This window comes from Lutra lutra, chromosome 10 (assembly GCF_902655055.1).
Source record: "Lutra lutra chromosome 10, mLutLut1.2, whole genome shotgun sequence".
Taxonomy (NCBI): Eukaryota; Metazoa; Chordata; class Mammalia; order Carnivora; family Mustelidae; genus Lutra; species Lutra lutra.
The window spans coordinates 107,267,848-107,295,499 of record NC_062287.1 but is presented as its reverse complement, the minus strand read 5'-3'; the positions used below and the strand labels follow the sequence as shown (position 1 = coordinate 107,295,499).

Below are 27,652 nucleotides of genomic sequence, written 5' to 3'. Positions count from 1 at the left end.
ATCCCCAAAGCTCTGACATCACCCGCTGAAGATTCTCACCAGCCTGGTCAGCCAAGGGGGCCGATGTACGGCCAGGAATGATGGCGGGGGAATGAGCATAATGGAACAGCCAGGAACTGGTAAGGTGGGGGGGGGGCACGGGTCAGAGGTAAAAGAGGGTAACTGTTGGTGACCCTGAGAGGAAAGCAGAAGTATTTGGGTTTTTTTAATTTCCCCTAAGTTTCCCACAAGATTTCATTGTTGCCCCACATTTCCCCTCCTCCCCACATAGGGAATTTCCGATTTCACTTCCTCAAAACTCGGGCCAGAGGGCCTCAACTTCCTTTGTACCCCGACCCCTCCTCCCGCAGAGGCAGCCTCTTCAGAGAGGCCATCTCGTCTCCCCCATGTCCAATGTCCTTTGTGTCTTCCACTGCCGCGGCCCTCTTCCAAGCCCCAGCGCCACCGGCCTGTGGGGAGCTCAGGCGTCTTGCTGCCGGTCGGATCTTCCCCAGGGACCTCTGACTCCCTCCCCATTCTTCTTTCCCTCGTCACCAGCCGGCCTCCTCTACCACATCTCTCTCTCCCTCTCCCAAAGCAGATCAAGAAGGGTGCGAAGTAGTATTAGGGAAGCAGGGGCGGGGAGGGGGCGGGGAAGGGCGGCTCTGACGGGAGGCACTGGCTCCCCCTTCCCCTGGGGTCCGCCGATACTTCCGGGGATTCCGAGCCAGCGGGGGAGGGAGGACCGTTCGTGGGGGAACTGCGGGTGGGCCGCGCAGCCGGGGAGCTGGGTGTCTAACTGAGCGTCTCGCGGACGTTCGAAGGCGTAGGCTCCGGGACCTCTTCGCGCCGGACTCTCGCTTCCCGCCGTCCCAACCGCAGCCCTCGCGCGCGCGGCCCCACCGAGGGAGGGGCGAAAACAGGTGCGGTTGCCACGGCAGCCGGGCCAGGGGCGGGGAGCAGAGCGAGCGGCGCTCGCGATATTTGGAATTGGCCAATGGGAGGCGGGGGAGGGGAGGACGTGGCGCGGAGTTCGCGGGCGGGGCTCCTTTCTCCTCTGCCCTTTTCCCCGCGGCTCCGCGCTGCGGCGGTGGCCGCGGCGGCGGCGGCGCGCGCGCCCGAACATGGGGCCCGGCCCTATAAAGGCGGCTCGGTGAGGCGCGCGCTCCACTCCGCAGAGGGCGCTCCGCGGGCCGTGCCGTGCGCCTGCGCAGTACAGGCCGCTCCCCGCCCCCTGCCCCGCCGCCCCTCCGCCGGCCGGCCGGGCCCCGCCTCGGCTCCGCGCCCTCTCCCCGCTCTCAGCCGCCGCTCTGCCCCGCAGCAGCCAGCGCCGTCCCCGCCAGCATGTTTAGCTGGGTCAGCAAAGATGCCCGCCGCAAGAAGGAGCCGGAGCTCTTCCAGACGGTGGCCGAGGGGCTGCGGCAGCTGTATGCGCAGAAGCTGCTGCCCCTGGAGGAGCACTACCGCTTCCACGAGTTCCACTCGCCCGCGCTGGAGGACGCTGACTTCGACAACAAGCCCATGGTGCTCCTCGTGGGCCAGTACAGCACGGGCAAGACCACCTTCATCCGGCACCTGATCGAGCAGGACTTCCCGGGAATGCGCATCGGGCCCGAGCCCACCACCGACTCCTTTATCGCGGTCATGCACGGCCCCACCGAGGGCGTGGTGCCGGGCAACGCGCTGGTTGTCGACCCGCGGCGTCCCTTCCGCAAGCTCAACGCCTTCGGCAACGCCTTCCTCAACAGGTACCCGCCCCTGGCGCCGGGGAGAGGGGGGCGGTGGGGGACCCCGGGGGGGGGGGCCCGCACTCGGGTCCCGGCCGTAATGTGGTCGTGGCCCGCCCCCACCCCATTGTCCTTTGTCTCCGAGGCCCCAGCGAGCCCCTCTGCGACCGCTCCCTGGGACAGGGGCCCCTGCCGCTTCGCACCAGAAACCCACCCGGAGGTCTGGCGGTGGGTATCGCCGCCCCCTCCCCCGCTTCGGTCACCCCAGAATTTTCCAGGTTATCAGTTTAACTCCCGCACCGTCCCGCAGGTCCCAGCCCCACTTTCCTCAGAACCGGGGTCAGAGTTGGGAAGGTGAGAGATTCTTGTCTCCACCTCCTCCCAGTGTAGTTAGTCCCAGGCTGGATGCACCGAATTCATTCAAACCAGTCCCTGTCCTCCTCCCTTCAAGTGGCTGCTGCCTAAGTGTCCTGGAAAAATATGTGAAACTTTTAGTCATTCCCTTCGCTGCTGTGCTGTGCTGTGCTTCCCTGGGGACCGCTGGTTTTGTGTGGGAGGGACAAGGAGGATCTGCTGTGGCCTGCCGAGTTTGGGGGCCGCCCACGAGGTAGCAGACAGATGGAGTGTGAACACTCCCCCTTGGGGGCAGCTCCACAGGGCCTGTGCTCTCTTAGGGGTTTCAGGAAGCAGCCTGTCGATAGCACTGGGAGCCCAGGAATGAGATCTGGGCCCTGACTCCCTTACTAGAAGGTACCTTAACCTGTTTGGGCCTCAGTTTCCCCAGTTAGACAGGGGAAATCTTGCTTCTTCGTGATACAGGTCATCCTCCAAGAGTCTAACTGTCATGCTGCTGGGAAGGAAACACATTGATGTTTCTGTGGTGTCCAACAGCCAAGTTCACTCTTCTCTAAAGGAACTCAAAGGCGCTTGTCAGTGGTTCTAACCTCCCCATCCCCACCCCTACCCCCAGGGACATACCAGAGGACTTCACAGATCTGCCTTTCCTGCCACCCCCCACTCAAGGAGTGACTGCACATGCCTTTCAAAGTGTGTGTCAGGGAAGAGCCTAGGAAAGAATCCTTGACTCTTGCCTTCCAGGTCTCCACCCTGTGTGATCACATTCCTTTCCAGACACTGTCCAGCCGCACAGGGTGAACCAGCTTGCTCCCGATCCAGGCCAGTGGCCAGCCTACCTCTCTGTACAGAGCTGACTTTGAGAAGACAGGCAGACTCGTATTACATTGTTTTGCCCCTTTCGGGCATTTAAGCCCGGCCTCCTGTTTTATGGCTGTTGGCGTTTGTGCGTCAGGGCCGGAGCTGTGTAGAGCCCTTTGAGTGAGAGGCACGGCCCTCTTCACCTTGAGCCTTCCTCCGGAGAATCCCTGCGTCCCGGAATTACTGTGCCGGTGGACCCGCAATTGGCCGGGACTGTTAGCTGGTGGGCACCAGACGGCGTTGTGCATTGTTTGGCTGCTGTGCTGGGAATTCCAAGCATTATTAGGTCTTGACTTTCACATACAACTATGGGAAGCTAGAAGGAGGGGTGGTGCACCTTCTGTCCTTGGGCCTCCACTTCTGATTGTGAGAGCAGACAGCTTTTGAAAGGAGAAATGGAGTATGCGACATGTTTCTGAAGTTGGAGACCTAAAATTTCGGTCAGACGGGATTGTAGACTCATCTGGGCACACACCCCCACCCCCCAGTCTCGGTGCCGGCTCAGAGGTCTCTGCTGATTTGCTGAGCTCACCAGGGCAGCTAACTGTAGGGCCAACTGGCTGACTGGCCTTCGTGTGTCCGGTCACCGCCTACTGCTGCTTCTGCCTGGGAAAAAAAGCACAGGTCAGGGATGCTGGGTCCAGGACAGATACTCTGATGATGTTGGTGCCTCAGGATTCAAGAACCACACTTTGATTTCCCTTTTTTTTTTTTTTTAAAGTAGGCTCCACACCTAATATGGGATTGAACCCCTGCCCCTGTGATTGAGTCTCAGGCTCTGCTCACGGAGCCAGCCAGGCACCCCTTATTTTCCTCTTGCCACTTCATCTTCAGAGGGTTCTTGATCACTAAGTGGCCTTATCAGCCCAGGGGTGGGGAGGGGGTGGGGCACGGGTTTGCACTGGAGCAGAGGCCCCAAGCTGTGTCAGCTTGTGGAGTGCACGGACCGCCAGCCCGCCAGCCCGCCAGCCCGGGCATACAAAGGGGGCTCTTCTCTGGCTGACACAGCCTCTCCCAGCAGCTTAAAGAGACCTATTGAGTCATGAACTTGACTTTCTGTCCTTTTCACCGTTAAGTGTCTGCTCTAAGACTAAAATCCAACAGAGCAGACCAAGTCAGGCTGCAGGCAAGGTGTCCTAAGAGCAGCCTCTGAAAATTCACTGTGTGGCTGCCACCAGCCACTTGTGGGGTGAGATGCAGTCGGTGTGTCCTTGCTGGTGGGAGATGAAGCCTCTGTGTCTGTACTGCTTGCTCCCTTTCCTGTTTCCCGCCAGGCTCCCAGGGCTCCGAGGGGCATCTCACTTCCAGGTCTTACCCATTCCCTTACTCACAGGTCTCCTTTACAAGGCGGTGCTGTGTATTGTCACTACTCCAGCCAGTTCTACTTTTGGTTCTTTTAATTGGGGCTTCTCTCCTTGACCCTTCCCCGCAGGATCCCCAGGGCTGGCGCACAGATAATCAGGGCGTGCGCTGCTGCTGGCAGGGGGAATCACCGGGTCCAAGGTCTGAGGGTCAGCAGGTTCTGCCCCACTGTGCCTGCAGACACCACCCCTCGCCCTGGCAGTCTGCTCCAGGCCTGACCACTGGTCACTTTGGGAGGGGGGAGGGCGAAACCGAGAACCTTATCAGCTCAGATTCCTCCCCACAGTTGGAAAGGCAGCTTTAAGCCTGCATCCTACAGACAAAGGGTCAGTATTTTCTTTGCTCACAATGTCTTTTTCAGAGGTTTTTAAAGGAGCTTTTTCTGTGGCCAGTGAAGAATCTCTGCTATCAGTTGGGACAGCCCCTTGCTGTTCTGGGCTGTTCTACGCTTAGTGGGAACTTGGGCACACACGGTTAAGCCCTGGCCCAGGAGTTGCCAACCTCTCTATGGCTTAAATTTGTCCCTCCTCCGGCCTGCTCCAGCTTTCAGAGAATGGGGTCCAGACTCCCTGTCCCGCCAACCAGCCCATGCATCCCCCAGCTTTTACTGGCCGCCCCCTGCCATCCCTTCATCCAAGCAGCTGGGTGGAGGGGGTAGACTGGTCCCAGCAGCAGTAAGGAAGCCTCTCCCCCACTTCGGGGTGTGAGAAAATTTACTAACTTCTACTGTCACCTTTATGTTTCCCTTCTGGAATGGAATGGTGACTTAGGCTCGTGCGGTTTGCACTAACACATCAGCAACTTGAAAGCTGAACTCTTGAACCCTGGGGGAAAAGCTAATGTGAGGGAAGTGCTGAGGCAGGCCAGATTGAGCTGCTGGTTGGGTTCTCAGTTTAGACAGTACAGAGTTGAGGGGCTCCTGGGTGGCTCAGTCAGTTAAGCTCAGGGTCATGATCTCAGGGTCCTGGGATCAGGCCCTTCCTGGGGCTCCCCGCCCAGCAGGGAGTCTGGTTCTCTCTCCCTCTCCCTCTGCTCCTCCCCGCTGCTCGTGCGCTTTCACTCGCACTCTCATAAAATAAAAATAAAATAAAATAAAATAAAATAAAATCTTTTTTAAAAAAGACAATACAGAGTTCAATGGCCACCGCAGAAACACAAGAAACTCCTTTAAACTCCTTGGTTTGGGAAAAGAAGGCAGAGGTGGAGAGGAGGGTGCACAGAAAGGCCCCTGTCACTTTTAGAGCAGTGAGAGCTGAGTCTTGACATGTCCCCTCTGGCTCTCGCTGCCCTGCAGGTTCATGTGTGCCCAACTGCCCAACCCGGTCCTGGACAGCATCAGCATCATCGACACTCCCGGGATCCTGTCTGGAGAGAAGCAGCGCATCAGCAGAGGTAAACAGGCTCTGACACAGCCCAGGGTGCCTTCCATCTGCGGTCTGGGACCCGGACCAGATGCTGCCCCTGAGGTCCCTTCAGCCCAAGTGAGAACCCGTCTGACATTGGCCGGGTATCTGCCCGGCATGCTGAGCCCTGAGGGGTCAGGAGCTGTGCTCTCCCTTGGCTCCCCGGGCTCAGGTTACAGAGAGTTGTCCAGGGGCAAGCACAACCAATCTCGCATGGCTCTTGTGCTTTCCAGCCCCTGGGGCATGCTGGGAGACGGGCAGACTGGCGAGATGGCACCTTGGGCTGGCTGTGAGGTCACGGGAAGTCACTCTGTGTCCGGGCTCCAGGTCCCCCAGCCAGCATCGTTGCTCCCCTGGGGCTCCCTCACCTTAGTTGGGGTGTAAAGGCTAAGCCGTCTGAATTCCTGGCAAGCCCAGCAGGTCTGTGAGCAAGCACTTGACTCCAGCCCACAGGAGAAGCTGCGGGGTTTGTTAAACGTTTGGGGGCTCGTGGAAAGGGGTTTAGTTTGCTCCGGGGTTAGCAGTCAGCAGCCTCCCCAGGGGCTGTGCACACTGGAAGGTTTTTGGGCTGAGTGCTGGGGCACCCGGCCCCCACTTGTCGGCTCCTGTCTCGACTTGGCTGCGCTTTCCTCAAGATCGGGTTCAGGATAAGCCTGAGCTGGGCTATGTTTCTGCTGCTGCTCCTTTTTTTTTTTTTTTTTTTTTTTTTAAAGATTTTATTTATTGATTTGACAGAGAGAGATCACAAGTAGACAGAGAGGCAGGCAGAGAGAGAGAGAGGGAAGCAGGCTCCCTGCCGAGCAGAGAGCCCGATGCGGGACTCGATCCCAGGACCCTGAGATCATGACCTGAGCCGAAGGCAGCGGCTTAACCCACTGAGCCACGCAGGCGCCCCTGCTGCTCCTTTTTGTGGAGGGGCGGGGAGCCTCGGGGCCTGAATGCTTTCTGGCAGGAGCACGAGGGTAGGCCAGGAGCAGAGCCTACAGCTGCAGATGGGGGGGAAAGGAAAGATCAGGCTTAGACCAGGGGTGGGGGAGAAGCTACCCGATTTGTGTATCATTTACTTGCAAATCTTTCCCCGTGGCCCTTCCCCTCTGAGCTGCCCAGCTTCGGCAGGTTTGCATTTGAAGCCAGCAACCTGGTGTTTGGGGGATGTTTATGTCTGCTGTGGCTCCCAGGGGGTGGGGGCCCTGTTCTTGGTGCTGAGAAGCCTTGCTTCTCTTTTTTTTAATCCAGGCTGAGGGCCCCTGCCAGTAAAGGCTTACCTCAGAGCTCCCTGAAACTGCTCTCTCAGTCTGGTTTAAGCTCTTAGCTTCTGCACCCCGGTGAGAAAGACAGTCCTGGGAGTTCAAGGGAGCAGCTTTGGGACCCCTTCTGAAAAGGCGAGGGCTAGGGGCTTCTGGCTGGCTCAGTCGGAGGGGCACTCTTGATCTCAGGGTTGTGAGTTCGAGTCCTATATTGGGTTTAGAGATTACTTAAATAAATAATACGGGGTGCCTGGGTGGCTCAGTCAGTTAAGTGTCTGCCTTTGGCTCAGGTGGAGATCCCCCTCACCCCACCCATCCCAGGACTGAGTCCTGCTTCAGGCTCCCTGCTCAGCGGGGAGTCTGCTCTTCCCTCTGCCCTCCCCCACCTTTGTGCTCTCACTTGCTCTCTTGCTCTCAATAATTAAAATCTTTAAAAAAAAAAAAAAAAAAGAAGAAAACTTTACCAAAAAAAAAAAAAAAAAAAAAAACTTTAAAAATAAAAGGGCAAGGCTGTTTTTCCTTTCTTACTGCTCTTGTTCCAAGCTGGTTTTAAGAAAATGCCTGGTAAGCATTAAAGAGAAAGACCCACAAGGGGGGATTTATCCTCTGTTTACTTCCAGCCTGAGTTATCCTAGAGGGACCTCGTTGGAGGCTCTGTAGTGGTATCTTCAGAATGATCTGGAAGAGTAGGCGGAGGGGCTGCTTGTAAGTGGGGCCATGGGGTAGAGAACTAAGCCGCCTCTGGGCTACGCACAACGCTCCCAGCCCAGGGGTCAGTCGATGCGTACAGGTCTTCGGATAGGGGCCGGGATAGGGACCGTAGCTCACAAAAAGAGGCTTATCATCTCAGACTGTGTTCACTGTGACCTTCAGAGCTGGGAGTTAAGGCATTTGCAGGAAAGGGCACAGGGTTCCTGTGACCCTTATGACCCCCGTGACTACTGTTTTCCCCCAGTGCTGTGGCGTGCGCCTGCTGGGGGGGGCGTGTCTTTGACACATCAGCCTGGGTCCAGGGAGCCCAGTGGGCTGATGGGTTGGGAATGTCGGTCTTGCTTTGGGCACCCTGGCCCTCTCTGCTGGGATGCTCCCCCTGCCCCTGGCCTCCTTTCCTGGTTGGCAAATGGTGGGCAGTGGTGTCCAGACCTTCTCTCTCTGGGATGGGCACCACTGCGGCCCCTCCCTGGGCTGTCGGGGGGTGGATCTGTGGACATAGGGTCCATGAAATGGGGGAGGTGTTTGGGGGGACATGTGGTGTGCAGGGCGGTCCCCACCCTCAAGTTGTCTGTGCAGGTGGCAGATTCTCGGAGGAGGAGGCCAGCAGGTGACGCCAGGGCTCTCCTCTGCTTGCCTCTGCCCCCCTCCAGGTATGAGACGTGGCCCCTCTCTGTTCTGGGGCAGCTGCTCCCCCACCCCATGGTGGGCAGGAAGGTGGAGTGGGGTTTAATCTGATTGGGGGAGGGCTTCCTTCTGTGAAATAACGAGATCAAACTGATTTTACTAGACGGTTTCTTTCCCTCCAGGACCCAAGGTGTCTTGGTTTCTTCTACTAAAAATTACTAAGTTGGGATTTGCTCTGCAATATGTTAGGTGTGAGTGTTCTATCAGCCGGAGAGAGACCATAGCTCATTACCGCTCCGTGGTGCTGGCTGTGGTCTTCGAGGGAGGTGGCTGCTAGCTGGACAGGGAAAGGAGTGGCTGTCCGCTCGGAGGCCCCACCCACCAGTCTTTGCAAAGGTCCCGTGTTGCCCTGTCCAGCAGAGGAAGTCAGAGGAGGGCAGTGTGTTCCAGGCTCTGCGGCCAGCTTGCCTGTCTGCTCCCTTTGCTGACAGCGTGGAAAGCAGGTGTTTCCCTCTCAGCAAGATAGGGCCAGCAGAAAACCCGGGTCCTGGGCAGGCAGCGTGCATTTCTGTGGTCTGCCGATCTTGTTCCCTGGAAACAGAAGGTTCTTTTGCATTAGAGTTGTTAATTACATTTATGTCCATTTCCCACCCTATCTGCCAGGCCCCTCCTGGCTTCTTCCCCTTTTTCCCCGTTGTCCCTAATGTGTGCAGGAAATACCTTCTGGAAAGATAACGCAGGGGCTGTGTAGGCCCAGAGCAGTCAGGATATAGGCCAGGCTCTGCAAGAGACCCCTGAGAATTACTCCAGGAAGAAGGGGTCTCCGTGGGGGTCTCAGGCTGCACTTCCCCTGGTGTGCTAATTGGAGGGACATTTTTTTTTTTTAAGATTTTATTTATTTATTTGTCAGAGAAAGGGAGAGAGAGCAAGCACAGGCAGACAGAATGGCAGGCAGAGGCAGAGGGAGAAGCAGGTTCCCTGACGAGCAAGGAGCCCGATGTGGGACTCCATCCCAGGATGCCGGGATCATGACCTGAGCCGAAGGCAGCCACTTAACCAACTGAGCCACCCAGGCATCCCACATTTTTTTTTTTTTAAATATTTTATTTATTTGAGAGAGAGAGAGAGCACTCATGAGAAGAGAGAGGGTCAGAGGGAGAAGCAGACTCTGCCAAGCAGGGAGCCTGATGCGGGACTCGATACCCAGGCTCCAGGATCATGACCTGAGCTGAAGGCAGTCGTTTAACTAACTGAGCCACCCAGGTGCACATAATCCGAGTGACTTTAAAGATAAACATTCTCCTGTGTCAGCAGAGAAAGGTGATTTGTGGGGACAGCATTCGTTCTTGAGTGCCATGTGACTGATAAAGGGCATTCCAAAGGGCATCCAGGGCCTGGTGGAGCGGGCGCCCTTCGCTCCCAGGCTACCGCCTGTGCCTGCGTAGTCACGAGCCGGAGCAGGGATTTCCCACAGCGGGTGCAGGGGTTGTGGGGGGCAGGCATACTCAGGCCGAGGCCCAAGCCTGGGGGTCAGGGGCCTGGCCAGGGCACTCCCTGCCATCGTCACCTTGTGGCTGTGAGCTGGCCATCGTCACTTTTGTGCCTTGATTTCTCCCACACGAGGTGCGTCCGCAGGGAAGTGTTCCTTCAACTTGGGTTTGGAGGCTGACACCCGGCCAGCCTTGGGCCTGCCGTTCTGCACACTGTCTGCACCAATGCCTCGTGAGGAGGCGCCCCTTAGCTGTCACACAGCTACACACGGGCAGCCCTGCTGCCTTCCAGATGAGGAGGCTGAGGCTTGGGAAGGTTAAATCGTTCGCACCAGGCTGCACGGTCAGGTGTGTGTCTGTGGGCCCAGCAGGAGCAGTGCTCCCGCCACCCAGCCACCCAGCCACCCGCCACCCTGTTACAGAGAGGGCACCCTCCAGCCGGGCCCACCGAGCACTGAGAGCCCAGATCGGGCATGTCTTTGGCACTGCCGGGTGGTGAATTGCGGGGCTTCTGAGCTCTCCTGACAGTTCTCTTCCAGCCTCAAGTCAGACTCTGCGTTTACTAATGGACCCAAGGTCCAGGGCTTGGAACAACCATGCTGGTGTCTTCTTCCTTTTCCCTGTTCTCTGCCTCTAGCCAGGATCACCTCCCCGCCCCAGACCCTCTGTGGATGGGTGTAGGACCCCTGGCCAGGGCTGGCTTCTCACTGGCCCTCCTGCTGACTGTGCCTGGTTCCCAGGCTCCCTCCAAGCCTGGAAACCTCCCCAGTAGGCAGGTAGGGCCTTCCAGGGGCAGACCTGAAGTCCTCTGACTCTGAGGGGGCCCGTGCTGTGGGCAGCCTCCTGTTCCTGCTGACCCTTGTGACTGCCTCTGGAGCTGCCCACCTCTAAAGGCCCTTCATCCAGGTCAGTGTTCTCTGCAGCCCGTAGAATGCTCCATGAGATGGCCTGCAAGCCTCTGGCTAGGCCACGTGCTGCACCCCTCTTGGACTCCCCGTGCACACAGAGTGGATGAGGATGGAAGGTTGGGACCCAGCTCCGTACCTGAGCCGGGGACCCTGGGGAGTTCCTGCAGCCCGTGTGCTGACCCCTTGCCCTAGTACTCATGCTCAGTGACATGTTTAGCCAGCGTCAGCTAATTACAAACAGGTGTCCAAAAAATCCAGGAATTCCCAGACTTTGATTAGAAAGACCTTTCTCTGACTAACACCCCGAGGAGGCCAGAGGCTAGGGAAGCACTGACTCAGCCGGAGTTTCCCTTCCTGGCCCCCTGGCCGCCTCCAAGCCTCCCTCTCACCCCCGCCCCACCCCCACTCTGGTCCCCGGACAGCTTTTGGCCCAGCCTTTGGCGAGGATGCAGCAGCTCTGCTGAGGGGCGTGGGCCGCCGCCTGCGGAGGAGTGGGACCAGCCGGCGCCCGGCACCTGCTGGCTCCGCGGGCTGCGAACGTTCCGTTTATATTCGGTGGTACGGGGCATTCTTTGAGCGTGAGAGGTGGTCGTCGCCCACACAGCCCTCCAAGTCTGCACTCCTTGAGCCCGAAATACAGTTCCTGTGTGTAAATGAGAACAAACATTTACTAGCGCTTACGGGCCGCCAGGCACCACTTCGGTGCCTGCAGCAGCCCCGCGCGTTAGAGACGGGACGTGCCCGCGTCACAGATGGAGAAACAGGCTCCGAGAGGGGCCTCGGCCTGCTGGGGTCACGCAGCTGGTTGTGGAGTAGAGGGCTCCGGATTCAAGTTCCCGCCTGATTGCAGAGGCCATCGGTCCTTCCCTGCCCTTTGCCCATTTCCCAGTCACAGCTACTGAGGTCTTCGCTCTGTTAGGTGCGCAGCTCAAGGAAGCATTTGCGTAACCATCACCATGATCAGCATCTGGTCTTTCCATCAGTCTGGAAAGTTCCCTGCTCCCCTTCGTAGTCCCCTGTGGTCCCCGGCAACCCACGGACCTGATACTTATCCCTGAGGTTTTGCCTTCTCTAGAATGCCCGGTACAAGTCTTCCATGCTTGGGGGCGTTCGTCATGTTCGAGAACATCGACCCATCATTCCTCCTGTGTACCTTATGCCTGATCCATTCACCTGCCGAAGAGCCTTGGCGTTTCCAATTTGGGGCTGTTTTGAATAAAGCTCCTACAGACATTTGCATAGTACAGTGTGGAGTTCAGTTTCTTTCTTTCTTTTTTTTGTAAGATTTTATTTATTTATTTATTTGACAGACAGAGATTACAAGTAGGCAGAGAGGCAGGCAGAGAGAGAGGGGGAAGCAGGCTCCCCACTGAGCAGAGAGCCCGATGTGGGGCTCGATTCCAGGACCCTGGGATCATGACCTGAGCCGAAGGCAGAGGCTTTAACCCACTGAGCCCCCCAGGCGCTCCATGGAGTTCAGTTTCTTAATTTCTCTTGGGTCAATACCTAGGAGTGGGGAGGCCCCTTTCTCCTCGCCGCTGAGCAACACCAGCAAAGTCCTTCCCTGAAGAGAGTGCCTGCGAGAGGAAGCTCGGCCACCACGTTGGTCCTCTCTCAGCTCCTTCATCATCCCCTTGCTCTCCCGCGCCCCCTCTCCCGCACCCAGCACCGGTTGGAAACGTGTGTGGTGGGAGCCACGGCAAGAAATACCAAGGCCCACGCAGCTTGAATGGCAGGAAACAAAAGTCGTTTGCAGACAAGCCCTCTATTGTTGATGTTCTAGAAACTTGGAATGTATGAAGCAGCTTTTCCCCCAGCTGCTGGAACTACCTGTATTTGGAGGGTGCCAGGAGAGGGCGAGGACCTGTCACAACTTCCTTTCTTTCACCTCTGTGCCTGTGGCGGGGAGCGGGACACTTGTCAGGATGGCAGACCTGGTGAGGAGCCCGAGGGGCCCGGACGAGGCTGGGTGAGGACAGAGCGGAGATGGGCGGCACGTTTGGACGTCCTGTCCGCGTGGCCCTGTGTGCTTGCTTCCCGAGGCCAAGCCCAGCCCTCAGCCGGGTTGCCCCGAGGGCACAAGCGACTCTTCTTTGTCCTCTCTTCCCCGGTCCCCATGTCTGTGCGGTCCCCATGTCTGTGCGTTGAGACTGACCGCGATAATAACCCTTCTCAGTGCACGGTTCAGTGGCATCGAGTACGGTCGTGGTGTGTGAAGGTCCCTACCGTCTGCCTTTCAGACTTTTCCATCTTCCAGACAGAAACCGTATCTCCATTAACTACTCGTTCTCCGTTTCCCCCTCCCCGCAGCGCCTGGCCCCCTCAGCTCTCCTTTCTGTGTCTGCGGACATTGGATGCATGGAATCGTGCAGCGTTGGTCCCTTTGTGCCCAGCTTATTTTAAAATTTTTCCAAAGTCCCAGAACTTTCTGTGTGAGGGCTTGCCCCTTATCAGAGATGGCACTGGCTTTTCCTCACACTGTGGATTCAGGGACCAAATGCGTCCTGAGGCCGAGGCTGACCCCTCGTGTGTCCCGAAGCCTGGAGGCTCACCGCCTTGGGTGATGCCTAGGGTGGGGGCACTGGCCTCGATTCAGGCTTCGGTGCTGCTGCCGCTGTGGGTCCAGCCCTGGAGACACCATCCATCAGGCCAGAGTGAGGGTTTGGTGGACAGATGGGTGCTGGGTGGGCGTGGCAGTGGCTGCAGCCACGTGGGTATGCACGGTGATGACCTCACACACGCCCAAGTGCCGTGACCCTTTTCGTGACCCATGGACGTACTTGGCCAGGCACCGTGTCTCCCGCCCCGAAATTGGGAGCATTTTTCATAATAAACAGGAAATTTCATTCACCTGCACAAAAAAAATGGACTTAGCTCTGTTGCCTCCAGCTTCAGGTGTTGGCGGATAACGGAGTTTGGGGGGGGCGGGAGGGAGCACTTGGAGTTCTTGGCTCTTCCCGTGGTGACTCGGGCGCCACGATTCAGAGATGGCTGCTCCCCCTCCTCCTCTCTGTCATTCCTGGAGTCTTTCTGGGCCCCTATCAGCGGGGGACATTGGGTGGAGGCCGGGGGCTGAGCTCAGCTCTCTCTGCGCTGTCCTGACTCCTGGGCCAAAATGAACTTGGCCTGGAGCCCAGCCCATCAGGGAACCCCTGGTTCCAGCACCTCGCCTCTGGCGTTGCTGCCTCCCCAGCCGTGCGAATCTGGGCTCGTTCAGCATGCGCAGGTCTGAGGACAGGCAGGGTGGCGAGGGCAGGAGTTGGGCCTCGGTTTTGCTGAGCAGGAGCCGTCGTGCAGTCCTGAGTCAGTGCTTTTCCAGCGCTGACCAGCCGCTCCCGGCGCCAGCCGTGCAAGGCTCCCTGCCCGCTTCCCTCGCCTGCTGCTCTGCCCTCCCTTCGCGGTTTCTGCCGGGGGCTTCTCTCGGAGCCAACCGCGTGGTGTCTGGGGCCGTGGGGGCCGCGTCCTCTGCCCCCGGCGGCCTGTGGTGCTGGCTCAGGCCTCCTCACACCCTCTGGGCACGGACAGTTGGGTGGTCCGGCTGTTTCCCACCCTCAGCATGGGCCTCGGGTAGGCCGATGGCTGCCCTGCCTGGGCTCAAGTTCAGATTCTTGGAGGCTTTACTGCCCCGCCCCCCGCCCCTTCCGCCCCGGTCCACCGCCCCTCCCACCGCCCCCCTTTGGAAACTCCAGCCGGTCAAGCGGCCGCTTCTGATCGGGGTGCCCTGTCTCCCTGGCGCACTGGGCCGGGGCACGGGTTGCCCATTGGAGGTGTGGCGAGGCTGCGTGCTAAGTCAACGGAAATAGTGAATTTGAGGTTTTCCTGAGGGTTCAGTCTCACCCCGAGGACGAAAGCTGACCTCTGGCCCCAGGACCAGGCTGAACTTTGGTGACTCTCAGTTCTGACTGGTAGTGCTGGCCCAGGCCCCTCGGCTGCTCCTGCCTGAGAGCTTGCGCGCGTGCGTGTGTGTGTGTGACCTGATCTCATCTGCTCTATAGTCAGAGAAGGAGGAATTGTTTCTGGAATTCCACAAATCGAGAAATCGTAACTCAGGAGTGAGGGACAGCGGGTCGCAGTCAGCGCCCGGCGCTGGGAGTCGAATCCGGGTCTGTCTTGGTTAAGAGCCCGCGTTCTTTCTGAGTGCTTAAGTGTGGGGCGAGGCTTGGAACGCTGTGGCTTTGGGCATACAGTTCCGTAGCGCACTTGAACCTGGGGAACCTGGTGGCCAGAATGTTTATCCTTCACCCCTCGGCATGCCCTACCATAAACTGTATCTTAAAGCCCTGGCAGTGGGGGCCCTGGTTCTGGCCTGAGTAGAGGTGGTCTCTTGGGGATCCCATTCGGGGACCTGCATTCAGTCCAAGAGCCTTGGCAGGACCTGGAGCAGCTGAATACCTCCCTGCTGACCTACTGAGCAGGTTCCCCTGGGGCCGGGGAGGGCTGCCCTCCCCCATCATGGTGCTGTCGGTCACTCTGTCCTTTTTCTCTGTTCTCTCCCTCTACCTGGTACTTTTCTGTAACCTGTAGTCCACACGGTGCATGGCGACATCCCAGTGTGTTCAGGGGTGGCAGCATGTTGTGTAGGCAATGCTAGCCTGGGGCAGGCTGTCAGGACCAGGAGGGTGGTGGGCCCGTGGCTGGCCAGGGTCTCAGGCTCTTCTCTAAGGAAACAGCTTCTCCAGCTTACTTTCAGGAGCGCGACTGTGCTCTGGGGTATGTTTGCTGCTGCTTAAGAGGCCCGGCCTGTGTTGGACACGGCCTGTGGGGAGTGGGTGAAGAACCAGGAGCCCAGGGACAAGGAGGCTCGCCCAGAATCACCCGGAGAGGAAATGGTAACTCGGGGGCTTTGAGCCAAGCTTCCCAAAGACTCTTAGGCCATTGTTGTCACGTGGTCTTCCTACATCTTCTCATCTTTATTCCTAAAAGTTGAGAAAAATAGGGGCGCCTGGGTGGCTCAGTGGGTACGTGTCTGCCTTCAGCTTGGTTCAGGATCCCAGGGTCCAGGGATCGAGCCCCATGCTGGGCTCCCTGCTCAGCGGGGAGTCTGCTTCTCCCTCTGGCTTGTGCTTGCGCGCTCTCTCTCTCTCTCTCTCAAAGAAATAAATAAAATATTACAAGTAAAAAAATACAAGATGAGAAATAGAACCTTCCCTCCCTTCTGGGGGCAGTGGAAGAAATGGAAACATTTCGAAGAGACGTGACTGTGAAATAGGGTACAGGTTAAAGTGCTGTTGCAGAGACCCAAAAATCCTTTGGCTTAAATCAGATATTAGCTAGTTTACGTGGAAAGAAACAGTCCAAGGCCACCCTGAACGTTCAGCTTTCATCTCTGAACTCAAGGTGGTTGCTCCTGCTCCTGCTATCACATCAGCATTCCATTCCTTAGGAAGGGAAAAGAGGACAAAGGTCTTAGAGACCTTGTTCGTGTCTGCTGCAGGAGAGGCTAGGAGATTCGGTCTTAAACTGGCGGGCCAGAAGTCAGCTAGAACTGGTCCATTCTGTCATTCGAGGGAGAGCTCTGATGAGCAGTTTCTGCTGCACTTGGCCACGTCCACCAGGAGGCTTCCACTGGACGGTGGGAGACTTGGAGTTGAGAGCTAAACTTGATGTAGTCCAGCTACCTCATTTTAGAGAAATGTTTAAGATCTAGGGGGTGGGGTGTGGTGCGTAGCATTGCATAGGCTTATCTGGGCCGCAGAGATGGGCTAGAGTTAATGGTTTGGGCCGTAGGCCTGTGGTCTCCGTCCTACAGCTGAACTCTGCTGCTGTAGACATGGGCAGCCACAGACGGTCCAGAGGAATGTGGCCATTTCCCAGTAAAACTCCAACATACGGAGCAGGTGATGGGCCAGCTGCCGTTGGCCAGCCCCTGCTGTGGAGAATAAACGAGGTTCCTAGAGGAGGGGGTGCCGGCACGGGTGCCCCGCAAGTAGCAGCTGCAGGTGTCACAGCTGTTCCTTACTGTCCTTGTCCTACAAGAGCATCTCGCCGGCAGGCCGCAGCCCGGGTCTCTGTTCTTCTCGCCATACCGTGCTGAGCTCCCCTCCTTGTCCTTGCCGCCTTAGAGCTCATATTTTGTGACTTCTTTTCTTTCTTTTGAGATTTTATATATTTATTTGACAGCAAGAGTTGAGGATGAGCGGGACGGTGTGTGGGGGGTAGTGGGAGGGGGAGAAGCAGACTGCCCGCCGAGCAGGGAGCCCGATGCAGGGCTGGATCCCGGGACCTGAGCCGCCAGCAGACCCTTAATGCGCTGAGCCACCCAGGCACCCCTGGATTTTGTGACTTTTTCTGCATTATTTATCTGTGGCGCACCTCTCCGTGCCAGGTGCTCTGTGGGCAAGGGTTACACCAGGTGGACACAGAAATAGGGGGACCCAACGCCCCTGCGCTCAGGGTGCTGTGCTGGCCCCGTGTGGACATGGTGGGGATTTAAACGAGCCCAGGCTGGGCAGTCCCAGGTCAAGTCGGGGAGGAGAGCCTCAGAGCAGCCTGGCTCCTGGTGCCCCTGAGCTCAGCCCGCTCTTCCCACAGGGTACGACTTCGCCGCCGTGCTGGAGTGGTTCGCCGAGCGGGTGGACCGCATCATCCTGCTCTTCGACGCCCACAAGCTGGACATCTCGGACGAGTTCTCCGAGGTCATCAAGGCCCTCAAGAACCACGAGGACAAGATCCGCGTAGTGCTGAACAAGGCGGACCAGATCGAGACCCAGCAGCTGATGCGGGTCTACGGGGCCCTCATGTGGTCCCTGGGCAAGATCATCAACACTCCCGAGGTGGTCAGGGTCTACATTGGCTCCTTCTGGTCCCACCCGCTGCTCATCCCTGACAATCGCAAGCTCTTTGAGGCGGAGGAGCAGGACCTCTTCAAAGATATCCAGTCTCTGCCCCGTAACGCTGCTCTCCGGAAGCTCAATGACCTCATCAAGCGGGCGCGGCTGGCCAAGGTAGACTTGGGGGTGCGCTGCTGGGGGGGGCCCCAGGATCAAGCTGCCATGGCTCTGGGGTGCCCGAGACCCGTCCCGTAACCCACTGCCACACCGCTGTCCTGTGTCTAAACGGGTCCTCTCTTCACCCGTGGGTGCGGCCCTTTCTCAACTGAGTCCTCCTGGTGCGTGCAGACGTTAAGCGGGAGGGGAACGCTGGGCCGGGGAAGGGCAGCCTGGGAAGTGGGGAGGAGGCGAGGGCAGGGCTTACCGGCTTCCCCTCCCAGGCCTGTCGAGCATTCCGCACGGGCGGGCTGCTGGGGACACAGTGGGGACTGACACGCATTGTCCCTGCCTTTCCAGCGTGCCCCGGTTGTACCAGGAAGGCAGAACGTGTGGAGGAAAGTCAGGCCCAGTTGTTTGTCCTGTCGTGGGATGCCGCAGAAGGCAGTGACTGGGAGGCCGCGGGTGGGCACGGACGTATACGCCGGGACAGGAGGGAGTGAGTGGAGAGATGGGGGGCAAGCCTGTAGGCTGAGGGAGAACCCTGGGTGGCCTTGGTCCCCAGCAGTCTCCAGAGCCATTCCCCCCCCCTCCCCCAGGGAGGCACAGGGCCCGCTGGCACCTGCTGGCGGCATCCGGATTGCTCAAAAGCCTGGAATCTCGACACTTGCCTACAGACTTCAGGGAGACCCCCGCGTGGCTAGGGCTGGGAATGAAGGCGGATGCCGCCAGCAGGCCCTTCGGGTCACGGAGGGGCAGAACACATCCCGCAGTGTAGCCCGGCCACCTCTGTGCACGTGCACAGATCCTAGATCCATGGGGCTCCGAGCTCGGCTTCAGCGGGGACCCCGAGCATCACCACTTCTCTGACGATTTGGCCGTGGAGGGCAGGGGTGTTCACACCCGCCTCAGGGCTCTGGAGGTGCAGGAAGGGGTTCCGTGGGGGTTAGGGCTTTGGCAAAGGCAGTCCTGTGGCCGGTGAGACACAGTCACCCCAGGCTCCCCAGTAAAGGACCGAGGAGGGGCACCTCCTCTCCAGTGGCAGGCCCCCTTCGGCAAGAACCAAGAGGAGCCCTGTGGCCCGGGCTCCTGGCTCTGGGAACCCACATGTGTGCAGCTCTGGCTTTTGAGTGTCCGCCATGGGCCCCACACAGTGGCTCAGGCTGTGCCACACCATTGTGAGGTCTGAAGTCAGGTGGCATTTTGGTGCTCACTGTCTTGAGTAAAAAGAATTCAACATTCACCTACCACCAGTCCGTGTTTCCACACTGGTTACCTGGAACGCTCGTGGATCCCACCGGAATGTGCTAGAAGGACAAGCTCTCGGGCCCCACCCCGCATGGCTGAACCATCTGGGGATCTGTCTGCACAGTGAGGTCGCAGGATCTGCTCTGGGGATCCAGGGACACTCAGTTTTCCACATGTCTCACTTCTGGAAGCTTCCCAGTGAGGGGGTTGGTTCTGGGAAGGGAACCCGTGAGAAAACCCGTGTCACTGGCTCCTGGCCTCCCATTTCCAGGCTGCAGGGAAGGGCAGAGCTCCTCCCACTTTGTCCAGCGCACCACCACCCCCAGCGTCTCCCACCAGAGGGGCCACCTGTGCCCTCGTGCAGCCTTATTCAGGGAGAGAACGAAGGGTCGGCTCTCCATTCACCCATAAGTGGTGTGTAATCGCCTGGCCTGCGGGCACCCTGAGTCACCGTGCCCGGAAAACCCCAAGGCTTCCTATCTTGTCCCACACCCGTGGGTTCCAGACGGCTTCCTTTTCCTGGAGCGAGTGGCTTTTCGTGCCAAGCTGCACGGGCCGGTGATGGGCAGAGCGGTGGCTGCCCTGCTGCAGCAGGCCTGCTTCCCTCGGGCCGTTCTCAGCCGGTGGGGCTCCCAGCCTGGGGCACACAGGGTCTGGCTTGTGGAGGGGCTTCGAGGGGGCAGGGCTGGGAGTAGGAGGGTGAGGCTGGCTGGCTGCCTGCAGCCCTTCACGCCTGGACATTCCTTGGCAAGTCAGTGGGATCCAAGAGCCCGTGGCCTTGGAAGGCGGCCAACACTACCAGCCCACTGAGGGAAGTGAAGGGTGTGCCACCCTTCGTTGGCAGACGTCGAAGTAAGGTACCGAGCTTTGAGGAACTTCAAAACATCGGGGCGAAGGCTTATGTGCTTTTCCTAACACTTACTCATTCTGAGCTGTCCAGGTGATACACTGAGCGGAGCTCGGGCTGCATTGGGGTTTTGTGACCTTGACGTCAGCGGCCCCCAGTGTGCGCGTGCGGATGGCGGGACAGCAGGCCCCGTATCTCTGCTTCGGGATGGGGAGCTGGGGGTGTGCCCGGCGCCGCAGAGATCGCGGGCCCTGGGTGGCTGCGGGCGGTCCCTGGTGACCTCAGCCTCCTGGGGCAGCCCACCTCCGGTCCCTCCCGACACGGTGTCCCTCCCTGTTTTCCAGGTCCACGCCTACATCATCAGCTCCCTCAAGAAGGAGATGCCCAATGTGTTTGGGAAAGAGAGCAAAAAGAAGGAGCTGGTGAACAACTTGGGAGAGATCTATCAGAAGATTGAGCGGGAGCATCAGATCTCCCCCGGGGACTTCCCGAGCCTCCGCAAGATGCAGGTGCGGCCGCCCCGCTGGGCCTCCCGCACAGGCCCCCGAGTTCACGGCAGCGCCCCACCGCGGCCCTGACACCGCGGAGGGGAATGTGGTGACTCACCCTGAGCGGTGGGGGAAAGGGCGGGGCACCAAGCCTCCCAGCACTGTCAGGGCTCATCCCTCGCCCCCCCACCCCCCACCGACCCCAGCCCTCAAAGGGAAGGTGCTATTGCCACTTTGACCTTACAAGCTCCAGAGCCAAGGCCGGGGGGCGAGCCAGGGTGGGTCGTGACCTGGGCCCAGCTCTTGCCTGGCATGGCATCTGCGGGGACCTAACCTGGCCTTCCCCCCTCCCCGGCCCACCACAGGAGCTCCTGCAGACTCAGGACTTCAGCAAGTTCCAGGCCTTGAAGCCCAAGCTGCTGGACACGGTGGACGACATGCTGGCCAACGACATCGCCCGGCTCATGGTGATGGTGCGACAGGAGGAGTCCCTGATGCCCTCCCAGGCCGTGAAGGGCGGCGCCTTCGACGGCACCATGAACGGGCCCTTCGGGCACGGCTACGGCGAGGGCGCCGGCGAGGGCATCGACGACGTGGAGTGGGTGGTGGGCAAGGACAAGCCCACCTACGACGAGATCTTCTACACCCTGTCGCCTGTCAACGGCAAGATCACGGGCGCCAACGCCAAGAAGGAGATGGTCAAGTCCAAGCTGCCCAACACGGTGCTGGGGAAGATCTGGAAGCTGGCCGATGTGGACAAGGACGGGCTGCTGGACGACGAGGAGTTTGCCCTGGCCAACCACCTCATCAAAGTCAAGCTGGAGGGCCACGAGCTGCCCGCTGACCTGCCTCCACACCTGATCCCACCCTCCAAGCGGAGGCACGAGTGACCGCCCTGAGTGACCGCCAGCGCGGCCCCCTGGGGGGGAAGGGCCATAAAGACTGAGCCGCGGTTCCTCGGCTCTTGCGAAGGAAAACCACCATCTTTCTTTTCAGGCTGTTCCCGGGCCCAGCAGGGAGGCGGGTGGTACTTGTATGTGAATGATGGAATTTTGTGCACAAGAACTATGGATATTTTTAATATATAACGTTAGAGGCAGCGTTCTTTCTTGCCTCCTCCGTCTGACAGCCCCACACACGTGAGCCCCTGTCCTCCCTGCCTCCGGCTCTACTGTACAGCACATGCCCTCCCCCCGCAGCTGTGGGGACCCCGCGGCCATGTGTAGACAGGAACCCCAGCATTCCCGCTGGTTTCTAAGCTGAGTGCCGCTTTGCTGAGCCCATGGCTCCTTCCCTGTCCAGCTCTGCCCCCTCCCCACGCTCCCGGAATAAGCTGGTCTGGTGCCTTCCACCTCGCCCTCCCGGGAAGCCCTCATGTGCGGACCCTGCTCTTCGCTCTCACATCTCCCCCCACCCCAGCTTGAAAGTCACAGAAACAAGCCCAGCTCCCATTTTTATGAGTTCCAGGGAATGAGGAGGGATGTGAGAACGTCCCTCAGGAAAACATAAGCTACTTTTGTTCTGTGAAGTGACACCTTTCCTACTTGACCGAATTTTCCAGTAACTTTGCAACTAGGGGCATCTCCACCCAGGAACCGTGGGATGTGGAGAGCACACCCTGTCTGGGACCCCAGGGTTTCCTGCTTCTCCCTTTCACTCTCCTGGAACATTCTGGTGTCCCTCCTCCCCTACCTCGGATGGGTGGTGGCCTCCATGAGTCTGGCCTGGCTTGGTGCTCCAGCCCGGGCCTCGCGTCCAGACATCAGAGACCAGGGACAACCCGCCCCTTCCTGCTCCTCCATTCATTCCCCACCGAAGCTCTCTCCTCCCTTCTCCCCTCGAGCAAAAAAGGGCAGTGGATGTCTCGGATGCCCTGGGAATCACATCCCTCTGGGCTGAGGGATGGGACTGGAGACAGCAAGCAGAGCAGCCGGGGCAGGCCGCCTCTCGGCTTTGCCTTGGCTGGGCTCTCCCAGCATGGGGGGGATGCACCCCACTCACTGGCTTCCTGCTGGAGCCTCGGGCAGGGGAGCCTGCGTCCCACCAGGCAGCCCCCGCCAGGCCAGGTCTCAGGGACTCCTCCATCGGACCTCTTCTGTGCCCCCTGACCCCAGCCCCCCAGTGCTGCTCCCCGGGCTCCCGCAGGGTCTGAGTTACCTGCGCTGGCTTTGGCCCAGCAGCGTGTGCAGTATCAGCTGAGGGCCGCGGCAGCCTCCTGGTTGCAAAGTCGCCGTGAGGGGCCCTAGCTCATCCCCACCTGCCTATGGCAAGGAAAAGCAAATGGAAGATGGCTTTTTTTTTTTTTTTTCTTGCATTAAAAAACAGGTTGACTTGCACTGAAGCTGGCTTTTGGTGCTAAGTTGTCTCTCCCTGGGGCCTGCTCCGCACAGCACCTGCTGGGACGCCGGCCGAGCGTCAGGAGGGCGGAGGCCACTGGGCAAGCCTGCCGGGGTGCGGTGGGGGTCCCCTCCCCGGGATGCGCAGCTCAGCAGCATAGAGTGAGGCCTGTTATGCGGCTGACGGCCCCTGGTCCTTGTGCTGGTGTGGGCTGAGCCGAAGTAGTTTTATTGGGAAGGGGAGGACGGGGTGAAGAAGCGGAACTTATGGTGACTGAAAGCAGGCTGGCCCCGGGGGCTGGGGGAGAAGGTACCCGCCCTCTGCCGCCTTCCCAGCTTCACCTCCAACCCGGGCCCCTCCCTAGCCTCGGGCAGTTGGGGGTGCCACGGGGCGCTCGGCCCTAGGAGGGATCACATAGACAAGGGTTTACCGGGCCACACGCTAGCCTCAGGGTGGCTTGGAGACCCTGAGGCCCGGCGGGCACACCAGCGACAAAAACACAATTAGGAAGGATTGGTTCCAGAGGGAACCGTGGGCAGTTGAAGCGAACGGGCCCTGGAAGGTAGAACACTCAAGATGTGGTTGGGGTGGACACCGGTCAAGCCGGGGCTAAAAAGCAGGTCACAGAGAGGTGCCCGTGGCTTCTGAGGGCCAGGCTGCGGGCCGCAGCCCACGTGGCAGGTGTCCGGTCTGATGGCCAGTGGCCGAGCTAGCGGGGGCTCGCCAGCCCTCCCGGTACCACTCAGAAGGTTTGCCTTGACCACCAAGACCCAGGAAATCGCTTTTTCCCATTTCACTGCCAGGAACCGGAGACTGGGGAGAGCTGGGAGACTCCAACCCGGTCGGCCCGACTGCAGAGCACCAGCTCTCGAAAGCAGCCTTTAAAAAGGAGACGGTCCTGGGGTGCCTGGCAGGCTTAGTCGGCTGAGCGTCTGCCATCAGCTCAGGTCATAATCCCGGGGTCCTGGGATCGAGCCTCACATCCGGCTCCCTGTTCAGTGGGAAGTCTGCTTCTCCCTCTGCCTGCCCTCTCCCCCTGCTTGTGTTCTCTGACAAATAAAATCTTAAAAAAGAAAAGCTCGCTGTGCTCCCAAAGTCTGCGTGAAAGACTCGGGTTCGAGAACCCCATGCTGAAGGTCCATTGCGGTCACTCCAGCCCAGGGCCTTGAAGGCTCAGGACAGCCCTCAATTTCCAGGGGTCACCCGAGAGGTAGAGCGTGCTGTTCGAGCTGTTAGAGAAAGAAAACACAACTTCCAAGTTCTTACGGAAAGTGGGTGAGAGGCGCTGCTGGCGGGCTCGGCCTCCTCCAGCCACGGCCCACACAGCACTGGGGTGCTGCCCATCTGAGGCTTGGAGGAGAGGCTCTCCGCAGCTGTCTGCCCCCCTGCTGCTTCAGAGCCTGTGTCCCCAGTCTGTGTTTTATAGCTGAGGGGAGTGGGGTGTCTTCTCCCAGCCTGAGGTTCAAGTGTGGCCAACCCCCCTGAGGGCTGGCCCCCCATCCCTCCTCCTCCCCACCCCACAGCTGGCCAGAATTCTGGGCAAAAGACCCCTCTTCAGAGCCTAGTCTGGGGCACAGGGGGCTGCTTGCACTCGGCCCCCAGAGCTCCTGGAATGAGGGGCACCTCAGTCCAGCACCCAGGGAGCCATGGGTTCCACCCCTGTCTAAGCCACACTCTGTAGCTCTGTTTTCTTAAAATATTTTTTTTAAAAATATTTATTTATTTGCTGGAAAGAGCAACAGAGTGTGAGAACACAAGCAGGGGGAGCAGCAGGCAGAGGGAGAAGCAGACTCACCGCTGAGCGAGGAGCCTGATGTGGGACTCCATCCCAGAACACTGGGATCATGACCTGAGCCAAAGGCAGACAGATGCCCAGCCAACTGAGCCGCCCAGGTGCCCCTTTTTAAAATATCTTATTTATCTGAGAGAGAGAGAGAGCTCGTGAGCTTGAGGACGAGCAGGAGGAGGGGCAGAGGCAGAGGGAGCTCCGCTGAGCAGGGAGCTGGCTCCATCCCAGGACCCTGATCACGACCCAAGCCAAAGAAGGCAGACGCCCAGCCAGCTGAGCCACCCAGGCGCCCCCGTGGCAGCTCTGTTTTACACATCCACGTTCCACGTGAGAACACACCAGAACGAGCATTACTTCTATTCTTCTACTGTGGGGCTCAGGCCAGGCAGGCAGGAGTTAGAATCCCAGCTCCGCCACTTGGCCGAACTCAGCCTCTCCCTTCCCGAGACTGTTTTCTTTCGGTGCCAAATGCAGGGACCCCAGCTTCACTGAGGCCGGGTCCCTGGGGTGCCCTGCTCCAGCCACCCGCTGTGGTTGGTGCGGGAGTGGGGTGTTAAGGGTTGGTGCAGGGGTGGGGGGGGTTAAGGGTTGGTGTGGGGAAGCCCAGCACTCCACCCAAGTCCCAGAACAAAGCAGGCAGGGCCCACCCTTCCCTGAAGCGGCTCACAGACTGGGTGGCGCCCGTGGGCCAGAGGGGTGGTGGCCGAGGGGCTCCTGGGCTTGGCTTCCTGTGCACCCAGAGGGATTGATAATGATAAAACCACGTGGGGCTGCCGCGGCTGTGGAGCGTGGGAGCCCCTATAGCGTGTTGGAGCAGCACAGAGAAGGTTTTTGGAAGAAAAACCAGGATGATGAAATCACCATATGTCCACCCATTTGGAGCTTTGGACTTTTCAAAGACACACCCCCGGTGTGCTGGGGAGGGCAGGGGAGCTGGGCTGCCAAGACTAGCTTGGGGAGTGGGGGGGCCCCAACCGCACCATCTCCATCAGCCCTTCCCCGAAAAGCCACCCCAACAGACAGACAGTGCCATTAAACCCAAGTGCCTGAGCAGCAGGACACAGCGACCGCCCTGCCTCCCCGCCCAACCACACACTCTTCCTGGACAGACAAGGTCCAGCAGCCATTGGTGGTCAGTCCTCTTTTGCGTCTCTGGCCTGAGCTGGGCAGTTCTCCCTGGGGCACAGAGACCAAGGCCCAAAAAGAGAGGGCAAGTGCCTTGCCCCAGGCCACATGCCCGGTCAACAGTAGGCAGGGCTGTATGAGGCCGCAGCCAGCCTCTCAGTTTTCCCCAGCCCTCTAGGGCAGGAGTGCGTCACTGCTTCTGGGGCGGCCAAGGGCAAGTACAGTCTGGCACTCTAGTCCCCCCTGCAGGACCATCTGCTAGAGCAGCTTCCCGAGCACGGCTGGGAAGGGTTCAGCCTCAGCCACGGGGCTGTCTCTCTCTCGACTTTGGGGGAAAGGGGAGCCACAGACCAGGCTGGGGAGGCCTACGATGTGGCTGTCGATGCGAGAGACCCTGGAACCAGGGTCTCTATACTCAGAGGGCTATACTCCGGGGGCAGGAGAAGTGGGGTTCCCTGCCCCTGACTTGGGGCCCCCTTATCTGGGCTGGCCTCTCTCCCCCGGTAAGCCCAGGTCACACCGTCTAAGGCCCTTGGCAGAAGGTCTATGTCAAGTCCACTGTCATTTGGCCTTTCCTCACTCCTGTCCCCAGCATAAAGGCACAACACACTGCCCTCCTGTTCCCCGGCACTGGCGGAGACCGGCAGCCTGGGTCAGGAGGCAAGCTGGCACTGCCCCCTCCCCCCTCCCAAGCCTCAAGGTATTAATTTATTACAGGAGGGAAATAATAACCCCCTCCTCGTGAAGATAACAGATCTGCAGTCCCTTTGAGATGCTCAGAAGCACCGCAGGAATGGAATGTAAGGTGTAATCCGGAGATCTGCTCTCGGTGGGACTGGGTGAGAGAGGGGGGAAGAGGTTATGAGGGCAGCAGGTGCCGCACCTGGGTGGGCCTCACACAAGCAGTGAACGAGATGGCAGTAGGGAAGAGGGAGGTAGTGGGGGGTCTCCTGCTCAGACTCACCCGCTGAGCACCCACTGGGCTGGCCCACAACAGGGGTCCCTGGGGCAAGGACCTAAGCTCAGAGAACAGATGTACTGAGACAAAGCAACGCTGGGTGCAATAACTTTCTGGGCTCAGGGCTGGAGGACAGGTGCTTGTGAATGCTGGAGGAGGAGTTCAGGCACTGACTGAGTCCTGAAGGGTTTTCCAACCTTGGAGCCCCGCGGGAGTGGGCAGAGCACCCAACCTCCTTTTACAGATAAGGAAACTGAGACTTGGAACAAGGATGTGACAAAAATGAATACAGAACCAAACTGAACCAAGTACCAGATAGGTGGGGAGTGCCGAGCCCTGGTCCCAGTTCAGCCCAAGCAGACCTCAGCAGGACTCCTGTTTTTGTGGCCTATGACTCAGTTTCCCCTCTGCTGTCCAATGTGGGCATGGAATCTTCTTTTCTTTTTAAAATTTTAAATTTTCATTTTTTAAAAAAATATTTTATTTATTTGAGAAAGAGAGATAGGAAAGCACGAGAAGGAGAAGGGGCAAAGGGAGAAGCAGGCTCCCCGCTAAGCAGGACCCTGGGATCATGACCTGAGACGAAGGCAGAAGCTTAATGACTGAGCCCCCGGGCGCCCCAGATTTTTAATTTTCTTAAGTAATCTCTACACCCTGGGGCTTGAATTTACAACCCTAAGATTTCAAGAGTCGCAGGCTCTAGGAACTGATCTAGTCAGGTGCCCCTATTGTGATGTTTTTTATAGGGAGCCCCCAGTAAAAGGCAGGAATTCCAGGCATTCAGGTCCCTGTAAGGTGGACTGAGTCAGCCAAGAACCCCTGTGGGGATGGAGACTTCTGGGCAAGAGGATAGCCTTGTCTGAGAATAGCATTCAGAGGCTAGGGACTTGCCAGAGGTCGCACTTGGGAGTGATCCAGGACCCAGAGGCCTCACTGGTTGGCCCGTGACTGCTGACCCCTGGGGGCTGGGGGCAGGGAATCAGGGTGTCCAAGAGGGGCAGAGGGAATGGCCCATCTTCCCACCCAGGACACTTTGCCTACCCTCTAGTTCCCTAGGAGATGGGCACTTGGACTTGGCCTGAGCACCGGGCCCTCCTCTGGTCTCTGGCGCCCTCCTGTGGTCGGTAGAGGTGGGGACTCTTCCTGTGGGCCCCACCCCAGCCCTGCCCCATGACGAGGACCCAGAATGCTTCAGGTGCGAGCACCCCAGAACTCCTGCCCCTACTCCCTGCCAGGAGTGAGTGAGACAGCCTGACTCCATTTCC

General features: G+C 58.9%; 1 protein-coding gene across 1 annotated transcript; it reads left to right on the top strand.

The window, feature by feature from the left end:
* EHD1 (EH domain containing 1) lies at window positions 1-22,519 on the top strand. The gene is made up of 6 exons (XM_047691241.1): window positions 1-119; window positions 1,301-1,727; window positions 5,578-5,675; window positions 17,201-17,613; window positions 20,035-20,199; window positions 20,544-22,519. Exons 1-6 carry the CDS (start codon window positions 92-94, stop codon window positions 21,066-21,068), a joined length of 1,656 nt encoding a protein of 551 aa, XP_047547197.1. The 5' UTR covers window positions 1-91; the 3' UTR covers window positions 21,069-22,519.
* The last annotated feature ends 5,133 nt before the right edge of the window (window positions 22,520-27,652 follow it).

Excerpts from the sequence above, each read along its gene's own strand:
- EHD1 (XM_047691241.1), top strand. The coding sequence starts at position 92 with ATGAGCATAATGGAACAGCCAGGAACTG. Across the intron at positions 1,728-5,577 it reads GGCAACGCCTTCCTCAACAG|GTTCATGTGTGCCCAACTGC; the intron begins GTACCCGCCCCT and ends GCTGCCCTGCAG. Across the intron at positions 20,200-20,543 it reads CGAGCCTCCGCAAGATGCAG|GAGCTCCTGCAGACTCAGGA; the intron begins GTGCGGCCGCCC and ends GGCCCACCACAG.